At 37.4% G+C, this 16,879-nt stretch overlaps 1 protein-coding gene across 3 annotated transcripts in view; it reads right to left on the bottom strand.

The window, feature by feature from the left end:
• Nucleotides 1–2,395: 2,395 nt before the first annotated feature.
• CUNH7orf57 (chromosome unknown C7orf57 homolog) overlaps nucleotides 2,396–16,879 on the bottom strand; it is a 39,764-nt gene continuing 25,280 nt past the window's right edge. For 2 of the 3 annotated variants that reach the window (XM_045286382.1, XM_045286381.1), the window contains exons 6-9: nucleotides 15,614–15,711; nucleotides 6,385–6,602; nucleotides 5,588–5,602; nucleotides 2,396–3,446 (exon numbers count right to left, since the gene is read on the bottom strand). In XM_045286382.1, coding sequence (XP_045142317.1) covers nucleotides 3,400–3,446; nucleotides 5,588–5,602; nucleotides 6,385–6,602; nucleotides 15,614–15,711 — 378 coding nt within the window. In that variant the 3' untranslated portion in view covers nucleotides 2,396–3,399. The remainder of the gene's footprint in view (nucleotides 3,447–5,587; nucleotides 5,603–6,384; nucleotides 6,603–15,613; nucleotides 15,712–16,879) is intronic. The other variant, XM_045286383.1, reaches the window with a different exon arrangement.

Raw genomic sequence — 16,879 nt, forward strand, 5'->3', positions numbered from 1 at the left:
GATGATCCCTTCAGGACCAGTGGTGTGAGTGGCAATACTGGGAGGGTAGAGGGAGAGTGGGTTGGAAAGAGGGAACCGATTACAAGGAACAATATGTGACCTCCTTCCTGGGGGACAGACAACAGAAAAGTGGGTGAAGAATGTCGGACAGGGCAAGATATGACAAAATAATAATTTATAAACTATCATGGGCTCATGAGGGAGTGGGGAGCAGGGAGGGGGAAAATGAGGACCTAATGCCGGGGGCTTAAGTGGATAGAAAATGTTTTGAGAATGATGAGGGCAATGAGTGTACAAATGCGCTTTACACAATTGATGTATGTATGCCTTGTGATAAGAGTTGTATGAGCCCCTAATAAAATGATTTTAAAATATGAGGGCAACAAATGTACAAATGTGCTTAACACAATGAATGTATGTATGGATTGTGATAATTGTACAAACCCCCAATAAAATGATTTTAAAAAAGAAGGATGGGAATTGAAGAGTACTTCATTGTTCTCAAGAGAAATTGTACATGGATCAATAGGCAGTTGTGAGAACAGAGCACAGGAATACGGCAGGGTTTAAAACCAGGAAAGGTGTGCATCAGGGTTGTATCCTCTCATCATACTCATTCAAAGTGTATGCTGAGAAAATCATCGGAAAAACGGGGTGATATGAAGAATGTAGTTGTTAGGTTTGGACGAAGGCTTGTAAACAATCTGTGACATGCAGAGAGACAATATTTTTGCTGAAAGTGAGAAAGACTTGAAAAGATGGAAGTTTTCAAGGATTTTGTCTTATTTGGGTTGATAATCAATGCACATGGAACCAGCAGTCATATAGCAACCAATGCATTGCATTGGGTAAATCAGTTGCACAAGAACACTATGAGTCAAAACCAGCTCATTGGCACCCACCATCACCACCACCACGCAGTTTCACTGGTTTGTTTCTCTAGAGAACCCAGTCTAAGGCTGACCACGTAGGATTTTAAGGAATGCAGAGATCTTTCAGCTTTAGAAAAATCTATCAATCACCATATCAATCAATCACCAGAAAGATAGAACAAAGGCAAAGAACTACATGGTCATTGGATGGCTGCAGAATAGCACTTGATAACATCAACTGATGGGTCCCATCAAATCACAAAATGGAAAGTACTTACACAGTGTCTGCCAAACCACTGAAAATCATAGCTCAACCAAGTGGATAAATAACATTAACCATCACAGGAGGTATGAGGGAAAGGGTATATGTCCTCCCAAGTTTTTGCTTACTTTCAATTTGGGGCATCCTTAATTTTCTCCACTTGTTTCTCTTCCCCTTCACCACGTAGTTAGTTCTAAAAGATATACCTCCCTTCTTTTTTCCCTTTTTATCTCCCAGAAGCACTAATGTGTCTACTGTCCAGGCTACAATTCTCAGTGGTTTGGAAGACCTAAGGAGTTGCTGCTATTCTACAATGTGATATAATCACGTTCCTTCAGGATCTGAAGCGATCACCCAATTATTTGAAAGGGTAATTTCCTGAGGTGTGGCCTTCCTTTGGTCTATAAACATATATCCTTCCATGTTGTTAATGCTGCTTATTTGGGTTTTAGTTTAGGTTTTCCATTTTACCCTTAACTCTAAAAGAATGTAGAGCCACCCATGCACATTATGCTTTGGTATTTAAGGCAGCATGCCCACTGTGGTCTAATTACTTGATATGGGTCTTCTAGCCAGTCTTTGTGACTACCACCACATCACTGGGTGGGACTATGCAGATTGGATTATTTTTCTCTTTTCCTGATAGGTTTGACAAGGTGGGATATTTTGAGAGAATTATAAAGTTATGAGTGACTGTTAGCAGCATTGTAATAACTGGGCTCCCTTAATGGGCAAATGAACCCTCAAATTGAGCCTTGGTTTCTTTAAGCCAAGTGAGGGGATTAAATAAATTATGTATTTGTCAAGGATTGTGCTAGGAACATTATTTAATATGAATCAGTCCTCAAAATAAACAATGGGGGTAGAGAACATCATCTTCAGCTAATATGGAATATGGAACTTAGAAATATCAATAAACTTGCTCTTTGACTTAACGGGAGCTAAGGTTGTATCAGGTTCATAAGACACCTCCACAGAATTTTTGAATATTGTGAGAGCTCTGGTAGAGGATGTGTGTATGTGTGTATATAAGGTTTCATCCCAAATCTTTATTCAAAACTGTGCTTTCTACTTCTGTAAAGAACAAATTTCAGTTTCAATAATAACCTAGAAGAGAAAGAAAGAAAAAAAAAAAAAGAAAGAGTTCACAGCAATCTACTCCTGGTGATATTTTTCAATAAATCGGGGGGAAGGTTTTAGGAATCAGGGTTAAGAAAAAGAGGGATAAAGAGAAAAGAGGTAGAAAATATGTGCTTTACTGTAATGGTATAATTCTTTTTATTCAATAGTAACTTTTTTTGTTAAGTATATACAACCTTTCACATTGTACAATCTTCAATAGTAATATCTGTTTAATCCAGTCATATAGATGTGCACAATTAAATACCTCATTTAAAGAACTAATTTACAATGTTAGGTGAGCAAATGCATGATAAGTTTATTCTAGGAAGGAAGTTAAAATATCTATGACCTTATTAGGTTTGCTGAAAATCTTCCTGCAGAAAATGATTGTTTTATTAATGAATTAAAGATAGCAAATATAAACCAAATTCTAATACTACTTACTTGTATATAAACAATAACAACAATTTAAAAACAAGGTAATTATTAAAAATTCTTATGTCTGGTCAATATTTAAATTAAACATTTGCTTCAGACAGAATATAGTAAGTTATTAATATTTTGGATTTCACTTTATGCAAAAGGTATCAGGAAAAATTTCAAATTAGCAAAGGCTACAATGTTCTTAAGTGTTTACAACTTTAAGGCATACTAAATTAAAAGTTTATTTTTATAAGCTGTATCACAGTATTTCAGAATTAAGTATTTTATAACCAAAAATTTACTTCTAAAAAGGTCAAGAATAAAATAATGAAGGGTGAAAACAAATTCTATAAGTGTTTTTCTAGTTAAAGACTCTAAACAATTGATTACAGGAGAACTACTATGTAACAGTAGTCCAGCACTGGGAAGTGATATCAGCCATTGACATACCAGGGAAGAAGTGATTGGTTCTAAGATCCTGGGACATCCTTAGGCCAAAGGCAACAAAAGCAACATGAGACACTCCAGAAAAAGGAAATATATAAAACTCAACACATACACAATTTAGGCTACAAGGATGACAAATCTAGAGCAAAGTAAATATTTCATAAGAATTTATATTACTAAAATCTAACAATAACCTTATAACTATAGCTGAAACACAGTCATGTCAGATAGGTGCATAAAAATAACTGTGCTAAACACATAGACTGTTAGGAATCATTTGGGCTCCTCAGGTGTTAATGCAGACGGGGTTGCTGTTGCACCTGTAATACAAAGTCAACAGATAAGTAGACAGATATGCAAATATTTAAAAAAATATTTTAATAAGTTAAGACATATGCATGAGTTTTAATCAACGGTGGAGAAAAATATATTTCTCTACCTTTTTATAAATATTACTCCTGAGGGCATATTTAAAAATTTTGTGTAGAGCCAGACCACCAGGCACAAGTCATATCTCATACAACAGACTCATCTTGCACACTGATGCATTTAAAATGCCACTAATGAATTAACTAGTATGAGCAGAGTCAGGGGAAGGTGAGCGGGCAGGAGGGAGTTGATGCAGCCTGGGTTAGTCAGCAAACCCCACCAGCATCTTGGTGCTTACATTAAGTTCTATGCATCCACATTAACTCTGGACCCTTTCAAAGTCTTACTTCCTAGCAAGTTAAAAACGTCTAGAATCGCTCTAAAAATTGCATAACAACAAGCATATTCTGTTTATCGTAGAGGGAAAGAACCATTCCTAAGAAGTCCTTGGGCTTTTTAAATGCAGAAAGTTATAGCACTAGGCTCTAAGTCTAAGAGGAGATTTTACAACCAGAAGGAAAAAAAACATGATCTAGATTAGCTATTGCCACTTATAAAAATAAGAACCAAGTAAACAGCAGAAGGACTAGGAAACAGACAGGTAAAGAAATACAGGAAAGAAAAATTAGACCAGGATGAGAGAGGATAGTGGGATCTGTTAGCAAACAGCTTGGGGCTCTAAAACATTCAAGGAAATGAAGCTGCTCAGCCGAATGTTTGTTATTCCAGAAGACATGTTGACGTGGTCTTTCGTTCATTTTCAATGGCTAAAATTGTTTTGTTGCTAATGCAAATATACAGATTATATCATATCTGTAATAATTTATCCAATGGTAAAGTTTTAAAACTTATGCAAATGACAGCTTCTTTGATCCTGCATCATGTTGCGGGTGAAATAAATTCTGTTTTACTACTTTTTACGTTTAATTGTATTTCTCCATTTTAAACATAGGTCTCTAATGGCCTTACTCTCTACTCACCCTCCTGAAAAGATCACTAAACATGTGGGTGCTATAGCACAGTGTGTTGTAAAAATCAGATGGTGCCTGGTTGTCAAAAAGAATAGCATCCAGGGTCTTACATGCTTGTCTTAAAACGAGTAGCCATCTAAGTTTGGAGTCAACTAAGCCTACATGGAAGAAGCACACCAGCCTGTGTGATCCAAGAATTGTAAATAATAAAATCCAAATCCAGAGGAGGGAACAGTACCAGAGCTTGAATTCAGAACACCTGGTTTGTAGAAGTCTATGGATGATGGTGGAAGCCCAAAATCTACTTGCAGGGTGGCCACATGGATTAAGATTCCTGTGAATCCCCACTGATCATAGTCAGGAGAGGTGAATAACCTTGTTATCAGACAGAGTATTATACAGTTTATTATGGCAGATGTAGTTAGGTAAAAATTTAACACCTTATATTTGATCTCCCTTTTGACCCATTTTAAAATTGTTTCAATTTTAAATATTGCCTGCCTTCATTTCAGTTGAGGATTTTCTATGTCTTACTTTGTCATTGGATTTTGTTTAGCTTGTTTCTTGTTTGTGTTTTGTATGATTTTCTGTGTCTGAATTCCAGGATAGGTAAATCTATAAAGACAATAACTGGACTAATAATTACCTAGGGGCATGGCAGAGTAGGTTGGAAGGAAAGGAGAACTAACAGCAATGAGTAGGAGAAAGAAGAAAACGTTCTAAAATTGATTTGATGATTGCACAATTCTTAATAGGATTCAACTACTGAATTGTGTAATATGTGAAGTATATGCCAATAAAATATCAAAAAAAGTCTCTGTACTAAACTCAAGTATGTTTTCTTTTATAATACACATAAAAAGATACGATGATTTTGTTGCAATAATGAAAGTCGTCCTTCTTCTGTTGTCTCCAAAGTGTTTCTAGAGCCCTGTTTGATTTCTGTGCAGTAAATCTGGTGTGCGCCTTCGTAGCTAAGATACATGCAGTTTGGAGAAGAACACCATAGGCTGCTGAGCCCTCAGTTTCAAAACGGAGAACTAGATCCACCTGTGATTTTTGGATGTTTTGGTAGGACACTTTAGGTTTTGATGTAGTTCAATTTCTTTAGGAATACTCACTTGGAATAGTTGACTCTGTAATAAAGAACAAGTACATCAGTCATTCAATTTAATGGAATCGACTAAAATGAAAAAGCCATAATTACTTAGAAAAAGAGTTAAAATGTGGTGTTACCGAAACAACATCCATCAGAAAACACAGCCAACATTGCAAAATTCAAAAGTACAATTCTTAGCACCATCTCCTCTGGTTCCACCAAACTCGATGACGGAAAGAATAGACTGTAGTTAACAAAACTGGATGGGCCAGGCAGGAGGGCAGGTACAGAATGGGCACTCCATAAGTACCTGCAGTCCCCTGCTAGTGCAACGAAGTGCTACCACTGGGGTAATGGGTGAGGTAAAACAAGGTCAGGATAAATAACCCTAATAAAATATCACATCAACATTTCAAATGTTTATGGAGACATAACACACCTCCTCCTTGGCCAATGAAAGGGAGGAGGCTATACGAGTAAAAGTAAGTTGCCTATGATACATGCTCAATAACTGATAGAGTTATAGGAACTAAACATAAATGCAATAGATTTAATAAAGGCTTGTCCAACGACCAGGAATGATTTCATATGTTACTTAAAAAGAGAAAGTAACATGATATTTTGAACTTTTAATTATAGGAAATATTCTAACTAATTTATTCGTTGTAACCTCAACCCCTCTGTTGACTGGTGAGCATGGTTTCTGGATTATTCATTTTAGATTATTCAATATCACGATGAGATGGGGAAATGTCAGCTGCTGCAATCATCATTCATTAAAATGCCCAGGGATAGAAATGGCTTGAGAGTTGCCTTTACCTTCAGCTTTCGGAGAGCCCTCGGGGAGCGCTGGCTCTGGAGGCGTCCCAGTCTCTTGGGGCTCTTCAGGGTCCTCTGCAGACCTGGATGACACCGACGTTCTTGAGGAGTGCACACTCCTCTTCTCCGACTCTGCTCGCTGCTGTAACCACTCATCCTTATAACCATTGCTAATAAGTTTGGAAAAGTTTGTTGGTGAACTGTTTTTTTGACCAGGCCTCAAAAAGAGAAAAATTAATGTCAAACTTAAGTATAAAATCAAAAAGCAATCCAAACTCATGGCCATCGAGTCGTTTCCTACTCATAGTTCCTTGTGCTTTAAAACAGAAGGAGAGAGGGGTCTCCATTATGTTCCAAGGTATAACAACTGGTATGAATTTAATTCTAAGAATATGTTGTAAAGGCTTAAACCACTATGCCTCTGGTTATAAGCCCCTTTGTTAATGAATTTTATGTTATGGTGCTGCAGCAAGATTTGGGTAGGGTGTATCTTAAAGAGCCAATCTCTATCAAGATATAAAGAGAGATTAAACAAGCAAGTGGGAGTGGGGGTGGGGGCAAGGGGAGAGGGCTAAGGTAAGACAGATGCCAAGACGCATGGACATCTCCATGGAACCAGGAAGCAGAAGAGGATGAGATAAAGACTAGAGCAGACACAGAAAGATAGTTTTCCCTTCAAGCCAGTGCTAAAGATATAGATTTTAGCCTCAACATTGTGAGAAAATCACTTTCTGTTTTTAAAGCCATCCATTTCTGGTATTTCTGCATAGTAGCACTATATAACTAAGACAACAACTCATCTAGTCTATTATTGGTTTTCAATGAAAATAACTAATTTAAGTCATTATTCGTTTATTCCCTGAAAACAGATTCTGATATTAACCTTTATACTCAAGACTTACCTTCAAGGTGAATAATTGATTAGAACCCATTTTCAGAGGAACACACATAATCTAGAATGTGTTACTATCCCTTAAAACATAATGGAGAAATTAAGTGGCAGCAGGTCACTTCAGCTTGGTAATGCTTGTCAGCCCTGCCTTTCCTATGCACTAACACAGCTGAACGCCCTGTTGGGGTATTAATGGTTTGCTTTGCCTTTCCTACCAGCCAGCCCAACAAAGGAGTGCTTGGCTCCTTGTCCAGCCCTTTCTATCTGCTGACTCAGCTCCTTCTGCTACTATGTCACTGCCTTTTGACAAGCAGCAGCGACATGAACCCAACAGAGCCGTCTGAACTCCCTCCCTGCCTTTCGCCACCTGCCCAATGCTCACTCTTTTTCCTCCCTGCTACCTCCTTGCCTAGAAAGGGTCAAAAGATGCAAGGCAACTTGGAAACAAGAGAACATATTAAATTACTTACAGAAGCAAAACAAGAGAGTTCCAGCTAGTAATCACAATAAAGAACCAGAAAACCTTTCTCAAAAAGAACTGGTACTGGAACTAACTGATAAGGAATCTAATGATTTATGTAAAAGGATCTTCAAGAGATCAAGAAGAAAACATACAAAATCAAGCAGGAAAAGAATAACTCTAGAATTCAAGAAAATAATACAAGAATCAAATGATATGGTATATACTTAGGAATCACACGAAAACAGCAACTAGGAAACTACAATAACAATAAAATTAGAAATAGATGAAGGATTAGAAGGACAAAGTAAATGAGTCAATGAAACTCAAAATCGGCAAAATAGAGAACAAATCCCTTGCTACCTATTTGCTAGAGGAACAACCAGGAAAAAGGTGAAGAAAAATGAAGAAAGACTAAGAGGTATATGAAATATCAACAAGAGGAACAATTTATGAATGACAGAAAACCCAAAACAGAAAGAGACACAAAAGGGCATGTGGGGGGAGGGAGAAGCACGGAGAACATTTTCCAAGATATTCTAGAAAACTTCCCTAATACCATAAAAGACAAGACACTGTCCATCTAAGAAGCTCTACAAAATGGAACACGATTTGATTGACACACAAAGAAAATCACAAACTTTCCAATATCAGAGACAATCCATTTCTTTCAGAGAAATGAAATGTTAGTTTATAAAGGGGAACCAATAAGACAAAGGTCTCAATTCTAAGCAGAAATCATATAGGCAAGAAGGCAATGGGATGACAAATAGAAAAGTTGAAATAAAAAAAGTGCTCACCCAGAGCTATATATCCAGAGAATATAAATTGTCCCTTATATATGATAATGAAATTAGGAGATGTCCTAATAAACTGAAATTAAGCAAGTTTGTAAAAACTAGACCAACTATACAAGGAATGTAAACGGGAGTCCTCAGACAGAGAAAATACTATGTCAGACGACAACTTGAGATTAAGAAATATGACACAATCACTTAGAAACCAACCCAGATAAAAGAATCTTTAAAATGCAATCAAGTTAAAGAATGGAAAATGGGACTGGAGACATCAACTTTGGAAATGTTTGTCAGGAGACCCAAGTTCTTGGAGAAGGACATCATGCTTGGTCAAGTGGAAGGGCAGAGAAAAAGAGGAAGGCCCTCAACAAGACGATTGGCTGCCACAAGGGCTCAGGCATAGAAGCAAATGTGAGTGTGGCGCAGGGTTGGGCAGTGTTTCCTTCTGTTGTGAGTAGAGTTGCTATGTGTTGGAACCGACTCAATGGCACCTAACAACAACTACAGGGACAACAATCTAGAAACAATGACACATTCAAACCCAAACAGGAATAAATGATGCAGCTAAGGAACTCACATATGGAAAGAATATTAAGGCAGTATCTAGATAGAACAGACTTTTCAATTTGGGAAAATAAAGGGAAATTTCAATATAACCACAAAGGAAATTAATAAAATTTCTCAGAAAAATAATAAAGAAAAAAACCATAGACTCGTTAAACATAAACAGTAATGGAGAAGATGAAAAACAAAACAAAAACAAACACGAACTCCTAAATGAAAAAACAGCACAGAAAGTATAAGGATCAAAGAAATCATCAACACACACACACACACACACACACACACACACACAAAACAATTAAATGTCAGCAGTAAATTCATACCTATCCAAAATAACACTGAGAATAGCATTGCTATCATGCACAGTGCAATGGACAGTGAATTATTGGAGATTTATTGAGGTTAAATTTTAATGCCTTATCATTCGATCACCCTTTGAAATATTTTAAATCTGTTTTAGTTTTTAATATTTTCAACTCTTTTCAATTGAGGTTTATCTGTTTTACTTGTTACTGTTGTTAGTTTGTTGTTGTTGTTGATTTCCTGGGTATGTTTTTCTGCATAGGAAATCCAGAATAGGTAAGTCTATAGGGACATTAGCTGGATTAATGGATTCCTGAGTGTGGAAGAATGGATAAGAAAATATGGCCCATCAATATGTTGTAAACAAGTGACATACCTTAGATACAAAGATAAAAATAAACTAAGAACCAGTGGATAAAACATGGATTAAGCAAACCGCAACCAAAACAAGAATGAGAGGAGGGTAATATTAATCTCTGATAAAATAGGCTTACGGGCCAGTGCTAAGAGACAAGGAAGGGCATTGCATAAGGAATAGTAGGCCAATTCTATAATCATAATCAATATCTATGCACTCCACAGAGATCTCTAAAACATATTAAACAAATTAACATAATTGGAAATAAAAACAATAGGAGACTTTAACACATCACTGTTGATGAAGGGCAGGATTATAACAAAATTCAACAAAGATACAGAAGCTCTGAACAACATGATCCACTCACTTCCTGTCATGGATATATATGGAAGATTTTATCCCTACACAGCATAGCACATATCCTCTTCCAGTGCACATGGATCACTATACAAGCCTCACTAAATTAAAAACACACCATAACAATCATAATGCCATAAATATATAAAGAAAAAGGAAAAGAGTCAAATGTGAGGTTAAGTTTAAAAAGCATTGTGCGAGCTCAGACCCACGCAGATTTATTCCAAACCAAACAGCCTGAACGGTCTGAACGATCAGCGGACGGTTGCAGTCAAGCTCTCTCCACAATACACTTGTCTTCATCTCATTAAAATGCCTCCAAAGAGCGTGGCTCCAAGAGGACCTACGGGGCCAGTTAAGTTCCAAGTGGAGGGGAGGCTACGGAGAGTGGTTTGGGGGGGTCCCCAGGGGTAATCTTCATGGTCTTTCTAAAAGGACACTGGTGGTCATGGAGGCTCCTTGGGAGGGAGTTTTTAAGAAAATGGGCAACTGCATTTTTTTAAGTCAAAGTCTAGAGAGGTTGCCCCAAGGATTTTTTCCCATCACAACAATATATATCTGCTCATGCTTGTGGGGCAGCAAGGGCTGTCCTATGAGTATTTCATTGGGAAACACTACCGTATCCTCACAACGGCCATGATCTTAAACCTTCAGACTTAGTTATTCCCCAAGCACAAAAGCACATTGAAAAGAAACAAGATTTTAGTCCTCAATGATGCTCAAACTGCATCTGTGCTTTCTTCAGGGGAAAGTGAGAGATCACACACTGCTTTCACAAGTACACAGACCTACGTGGACAAATTGTTGAGAAATATCACCTTCAAATTTTGATATTTTTGTTAAATATAGTTTTCTATTATTCTGTAGGAATACTTTGTGACTCTCCCTTGTATGTGCTAACTAAATAGCAACCTGTTTTAATATTTTGGGCTTACAGAGGGAATAAAGGAGTTTCTACAAGCAAACAAAAATGAAAACATAATATACCCAAACCTTTCAGACACAGCAAAGAGTGCTCAGAGGTCAACTTGGTAAGAAACACACAAATCCAAATGGAAGGAAGACCTTAAACCTATTACTGAAACCCACAGAAAACACGCCACCTACGGCCCCAGCTATCAGAACAGAGAAAGAAAATTAAAACTTGACCAGAAATAAATGCACCAACAGAATCAACAGGACAAGAAGTTGGTTCTTTAAAAGGATTAATAAAATGAATAAACCACTAGAAAACCCAACAAGGAAAAGTAGAGAAGAGGTAAATAACATATACAACAACACAAAATGAATATGACAATAGAACCAACTGAGTTACAAAGGGTAATAATAGAATATTATGAAGAACTGTTCTCTAACAAATTTGAAAACCATGAAGAAATGGATATCTCTTTTGAAACACACAACCTACCTAAACTAATACAGACGGTGGTAGAAAAATTAAACAGAACCCTTAAGGAAGAATTTGAAGAGATCATTAAAAAAACAAAAACAAACAACAAATAACAAAATGAAGTACTGACCCAAGCAGATTCTCTAGAGAATTCTACCAAACATTCAGAGAAATGACAACAATGCTGCTCAAATGGTCCGATTAAAAATTAAGAAAACATCATGAGCAATCATTTAACCACAGAAGATATTTAGTTGGCCAACAAATAGCTGAAGATGCTTGCAATCATCAGATGTTAGAGATACACATCTAAACAATGAGAAGCCATCTCACTCTGGCAATAAAGCAATGGCCAACAAACAGAATGCTGGCGAGGGGAGGCTAGGATTCTCAGACACTGTTTGTGGAATTATAAAATGGCATGGGGCTTCCTTAAAAATTAGAAATTAGCTAACCTATGATCCAACAATCTCACTGCTAGGTATATATTTTATAAGACAAGAGCTGTGACACAAAGAGGTCTTTGTACACCCATGTGAACACAATATTATTCAAAATAGCAAAAAGAAGAAAACAACCTAAGCCCATCAACCAATGAATGGATAAACAAACTATGGTTCATAAGCTCAACGGAATCGTATACAATATTACAGAACAATGAAGAATGTGTGAAACGCCTCCTCATATAGCTGAACTTGGAGGATATTACGCTGAGTGCAAATGGTCAGTCATGTTGTATGAGACTACTAAAGGTTTACAAGCAGAAAGAAACATCCTTTGGTATTGTCGAAAAATGGAAGCAGGAGGGAGAAAAATCTCACTACTTTCATGGTACACATGTACAAACTTGAGTGACTGGAAAGGCAACATACAACAAAGGCGGGCCTAGTACTATATGACCAAGGCAAACGATAACCCTGGGAAGTATGTAACTGTAAACGGTAACAACGGTAAATACGGTTACAGACATAATCCTACAATAGCAATGATAACATTGTACATCCACAATAATTTCTGAGTGGGCGTACAGATAGATATGTAAGCTGAATAGGTTTGGGATGACACTTGGCAGTACACCCTGAGCATACACAGGAATGGTAGAGGTCATCTCTATGTAAGTATTTATACAGGCTCAGGAACCCTGGTGGTGTAGTGTTTACATGGTGGGCTGCTAATTGCAAGGCCAGCAGTTTGATACCAAGCGCTGCTCTACAGGAGAAAGATGGGGCTTTCGACTCTAGTAAAGAGACAGGCTGTCTACTCTAGTAAAGACAGGGCTTTCGACTCTAGTAAAGTCTCAGAAACTTACAAGGTAGTACTACCCTATCCAATATGGTTGGTGAGTTGGCATCAACTCCATGGCAGTGAATTTGGTTTATTTATCTGTGCTGCAAATATATGTTTGTAGAACATGGAGACTGAAACACTTTGATAATTTCTTAGCCACAACCAAACATTCTTGAGGGTTTAGGCCACAGTGTTGGGGAAATCAAGGTTAAGTATCACAATATAGTCCATAAAGACAATGCTGTATATCCTACTTTGATGAATAGTAACTGGCTCTTCAAATCTAGTGAGTGGCCATCTAAGAAGTCTCTTTCTGGCTGGAGCACAGAACAGTGAAGAAAATCAGAAGCTAAAAGAAACAATTAGTCGGTAATTCAGTTTCCACTAGCATGAGACTAGAAGAACCAGATGGTGCTCACCTTATTTATGATAAAGATAATAGAATCTGCTTGACAGAGTGGGAGAAAATTATTGGACAAAATTCAAAATGTAAAAAGAGACCATCTTTACTGGTGGGACCCCAGAGACTACAGCCCTTAGATATTCTTCAAACTTGGAAGTGAACCCACACCTGGAGATCCCCGTTCAGTCCAACAGTAAAATAACACCCAGGAGGAAAGTATTCCTCCAAACAAGCACCTTCATGAGACCAAACGGACAGTATTTTCCCCCAAGCCAAAGTTCAGAATGCAGGGAGAGGCAGGAGAGATGGGCAAACGGGAATGAGCAAGCCAGGGAGAAAGTGAGAGGAGGGCTGATAGTGAAGAGTATTACAAAAAAAAAAAATGTGTAGATGGCTGAATGGGAAATTAATTCACTATGTAAACTTCCCCCAAACCGCAATAAAATATTAAAATAAAACAAAATACATAATGGAGATCCCTCTTTCATTTTGAAGTGTGAGGAAGTACACAAAGCATCTCTCTTACACGTAGGAGAGAACATGCTTAGCCTAGTCCCCAAAACCTTTCTTTATAATACCCAACTAAAGAAAAAAATGTAGTGATTCACAGGGAAACTGTTTTCAGAAGACATCACCCCTTTCTTTCACACTGATGGGCTATTTAGAGTGTATCATTTCAATAAGCTGGTAAACATATTTCTTCCTTATATATGTTCACATTAAGTTTATCTGCCAGCCCTCCACTCCCTTATCTATAGCTCTGTCCTCTCTCTGAGCATAGGTCCACGTTCAGCATTGCACCATTAGCTTCATTTTAGTGGACGGCACACCCTGAAGGGAGTGACTGGGAAGTTGGGCGCAGTGGAAGCATATGAAATTTGAAGGTAAACAGGTGACAGGCATCACTTGTTTTCTGAACCTCAGACTTCTTTTTTTTTAGACTTATTTCTTAAGATGTTCTCTCGTTTTTAAAAAAAAACATTTTATTAACAACATACAATTCACATAGCATATAAATCAATGGTTCAAATACAAGAAAAATGTGCAATCGTTGCCATAACCATCAGTTTTAGGATATTTTTCCCATTGGTGCATCTATTGTTATCAACATCTCCTGTCCCTCTACCTCTCCTGTTGCAACCCAAACAACTGATCTAGTTTTTGTCTTTATAGACTTACCTACCCTGGAGTTTTTGGCCAAGATTTTTATTGATATAATAATCATATGCTTCTATACAAGTCTCATTTAAAAAGAGTGGTATAGATAGACAGATAATCACAATCAGTTCTAGTATACCTCCCCATCCCATATCATTTGCTCCCCAATTCCCCATAACCTTCTCCTCTCTTATCCCCAATAGGCTATTTATTACAGCAGTTATTCTCTCTCTGCATATAATCTTTCTGTGCTTCGTAAACTGAGAAACATAACAGAAACAACAAAAAACAAAACAGAAAACAATAAAGGAAAAAAGAAAAGACCACTGGAAATGTTAAACTAAGGCAAAGGGACATTTTCTGTCTTAGAACAAGTGAACAAATTTGAAACCTAGAGTAAATTTAGGATGGGTGAAGAGGGAGGTCAACTGATCAGGTATCCTATTATCTGGTGGCTCTATATTAGAATTTTCTCAATGTTCCTTCGTCCATTTACTTTTTCTCCCTGTCAGTCTGAACTTGGTGCTTTCATTGCATTTGTCACACTCCAGTAGAACTGATTATTTTTCTCCACTGTTTAGAAACTGCTTTAAGGGTGAGATAATTAATACATTTATTGAGACGCAAACCTAGGATTCTAGAAAAAACAAAAACAAAACAAAAAAAATGGAAGCCCATATGTTTTAAATCTCCTGCTAGGGGATTAAACAAAATATCTGAGCAACTTAAATATTTTTAAAACAAATGTGAAACAAGGCAACAGAAAAGAGGGAGCACTCAGTGGCATAGACGAGAACAGAATGAGGCAACACGCAGATGTAAAAAATGCTCCAGAATTTAAAAGGCAGCCAACTAAGGCCAACTTTCATGAGGGGAAGGATCCTGCAGCCAGGTTGCAAGCAGGTCAATTTAAGGCTGCTGAAGAAATGAGAAGTTTATTGGAGAAGTGTACCATCTGTGCCTACAGACCAGCATGGCATACCCGGTATGGAAAAGGGAAGAAATGTCCTCGATGGGCATAGGAAGAGAGGCTGAGATGGGATTGATAATGGAATTCAGAAGTTAGGAAATGCAGACACAGACCTCAAGGTTTTTGCACAGTAGACGACTAAGGGAGGTTGTGACAAAGTCACAAAAAGCATTGGCCAAAACATATGATTGAGCAGCCTGTCATTGGGCCAATAGTAACTCAACTGTATGAAGACCGCAGGTCAAACCCAAAGTTAGGTCAGTCAGTCTTCATGTTGCTAGTCCACTTACATTGGAGGAAAGGATAGTCTATTTCCAGAAGTCTCTTTGGAGCTGACAGGAGTTCCCACTTTGCTTGGATGCTTTGAGGTAATAGCTGGCAGCCTCACCTGTCCCAAGAAACATAGAGGATCCCAATTTATTGACGAGCATTCACATTCAATCACAAAACACACTGCCATCCAGTCTACACTGACTCATAGCGACCCTATAGGACAATGTAGAACTCCCCCCTAGGGTTTCTGAGATTGCAACTCTTTATGGAAGTAGAAAGTCTCTTCTTTTTCCTTCAGACACTAAAAAAGAAGGAAAATCTTATATACATAATACATATTCTGTATTGTATACATATACAATATACATATTCTGTATACATATATACAGAATTCAAATAGAAAAAAAATCATTTGTTCAGCAGTACAATCTAGTTTAAATTCTGCCTCATCTTGCAAAGAAGCTAAGGGCAAAAACATCAGTTACATTAATATTATAGCCAGGACCCTAATTTTAAAAAATCTTTATAATGGCTCACAAATAAAAAGAGCAGAATACAAAATGTTATTAACTTAACCTATCTATGTAAGGGGCAACATGAGATAAAAAAGAAAACCAACATCATACAAATTCGACTGAAATAGATGAAACCCTCTATCTCCTTGTTTTATATAGTGAATCAATTTCCATGCCAATGACTTGGATGCTCTTTCAATAAAATGTGCTGGATAAGATTGGAAAAATAAAGCTTATTCTAGATCTCCATTTCTAAGCCTCAAAATGATCAAAGTTTTGGTCCTTTTACTATAATCTGTGTATAGTAGCTATGTAAACGTTGTTTCACATATTGGTTAAATTTGCCTGTTTCCCTAGAACACTGCACTGATAACTTTCTGGGGTGCAAATTGCAGAGGGAATGACAGAGTTATGAGGGTCCATGAAGAACAGGGCAGAGAAAGGGTCTAACAGCGGCCATGCAGGCAGCTCCAAACAGTGAGAAGGGTTAGAACACTGGAGATCTTGAGGCATGGCTTGAGTTAAAAGTCTTCAGGTCTATATGGAAGAGCTAAATGATTTTACACACTTTAAAAAGGGAAGGTTTCATAAAAGGTGTTAGGAGTAGAAAGGGCCCATGGTTATTTGCATTTGGACCATACCAGAACAAATGAGGAACAGTAGGATGATAACTCAGAGCCTGGCCATCAGATATACAGTGTTGGAATGTGGAAATTACTAAGATTAAATTACAGGGCTTCTATCCAAACTTTGTGACCATTCCTACTT

This window comes from Echinops telfairi, unplaced genomic scaffold (assembly GCF_000313985.2).
Source record: "Echinops telfairi isolate 266 unplaced genomic scaffold, ASM31398v2 ScPeMD7_7;HRSCAF=31, whole genome shotgun sequence".
Lineage (NCBI taxonomy): Eukaryota > Metazoa > Chordata > Mammalia > Afrosoricida > Tenrecidae > Echinops > Echinops telfairi.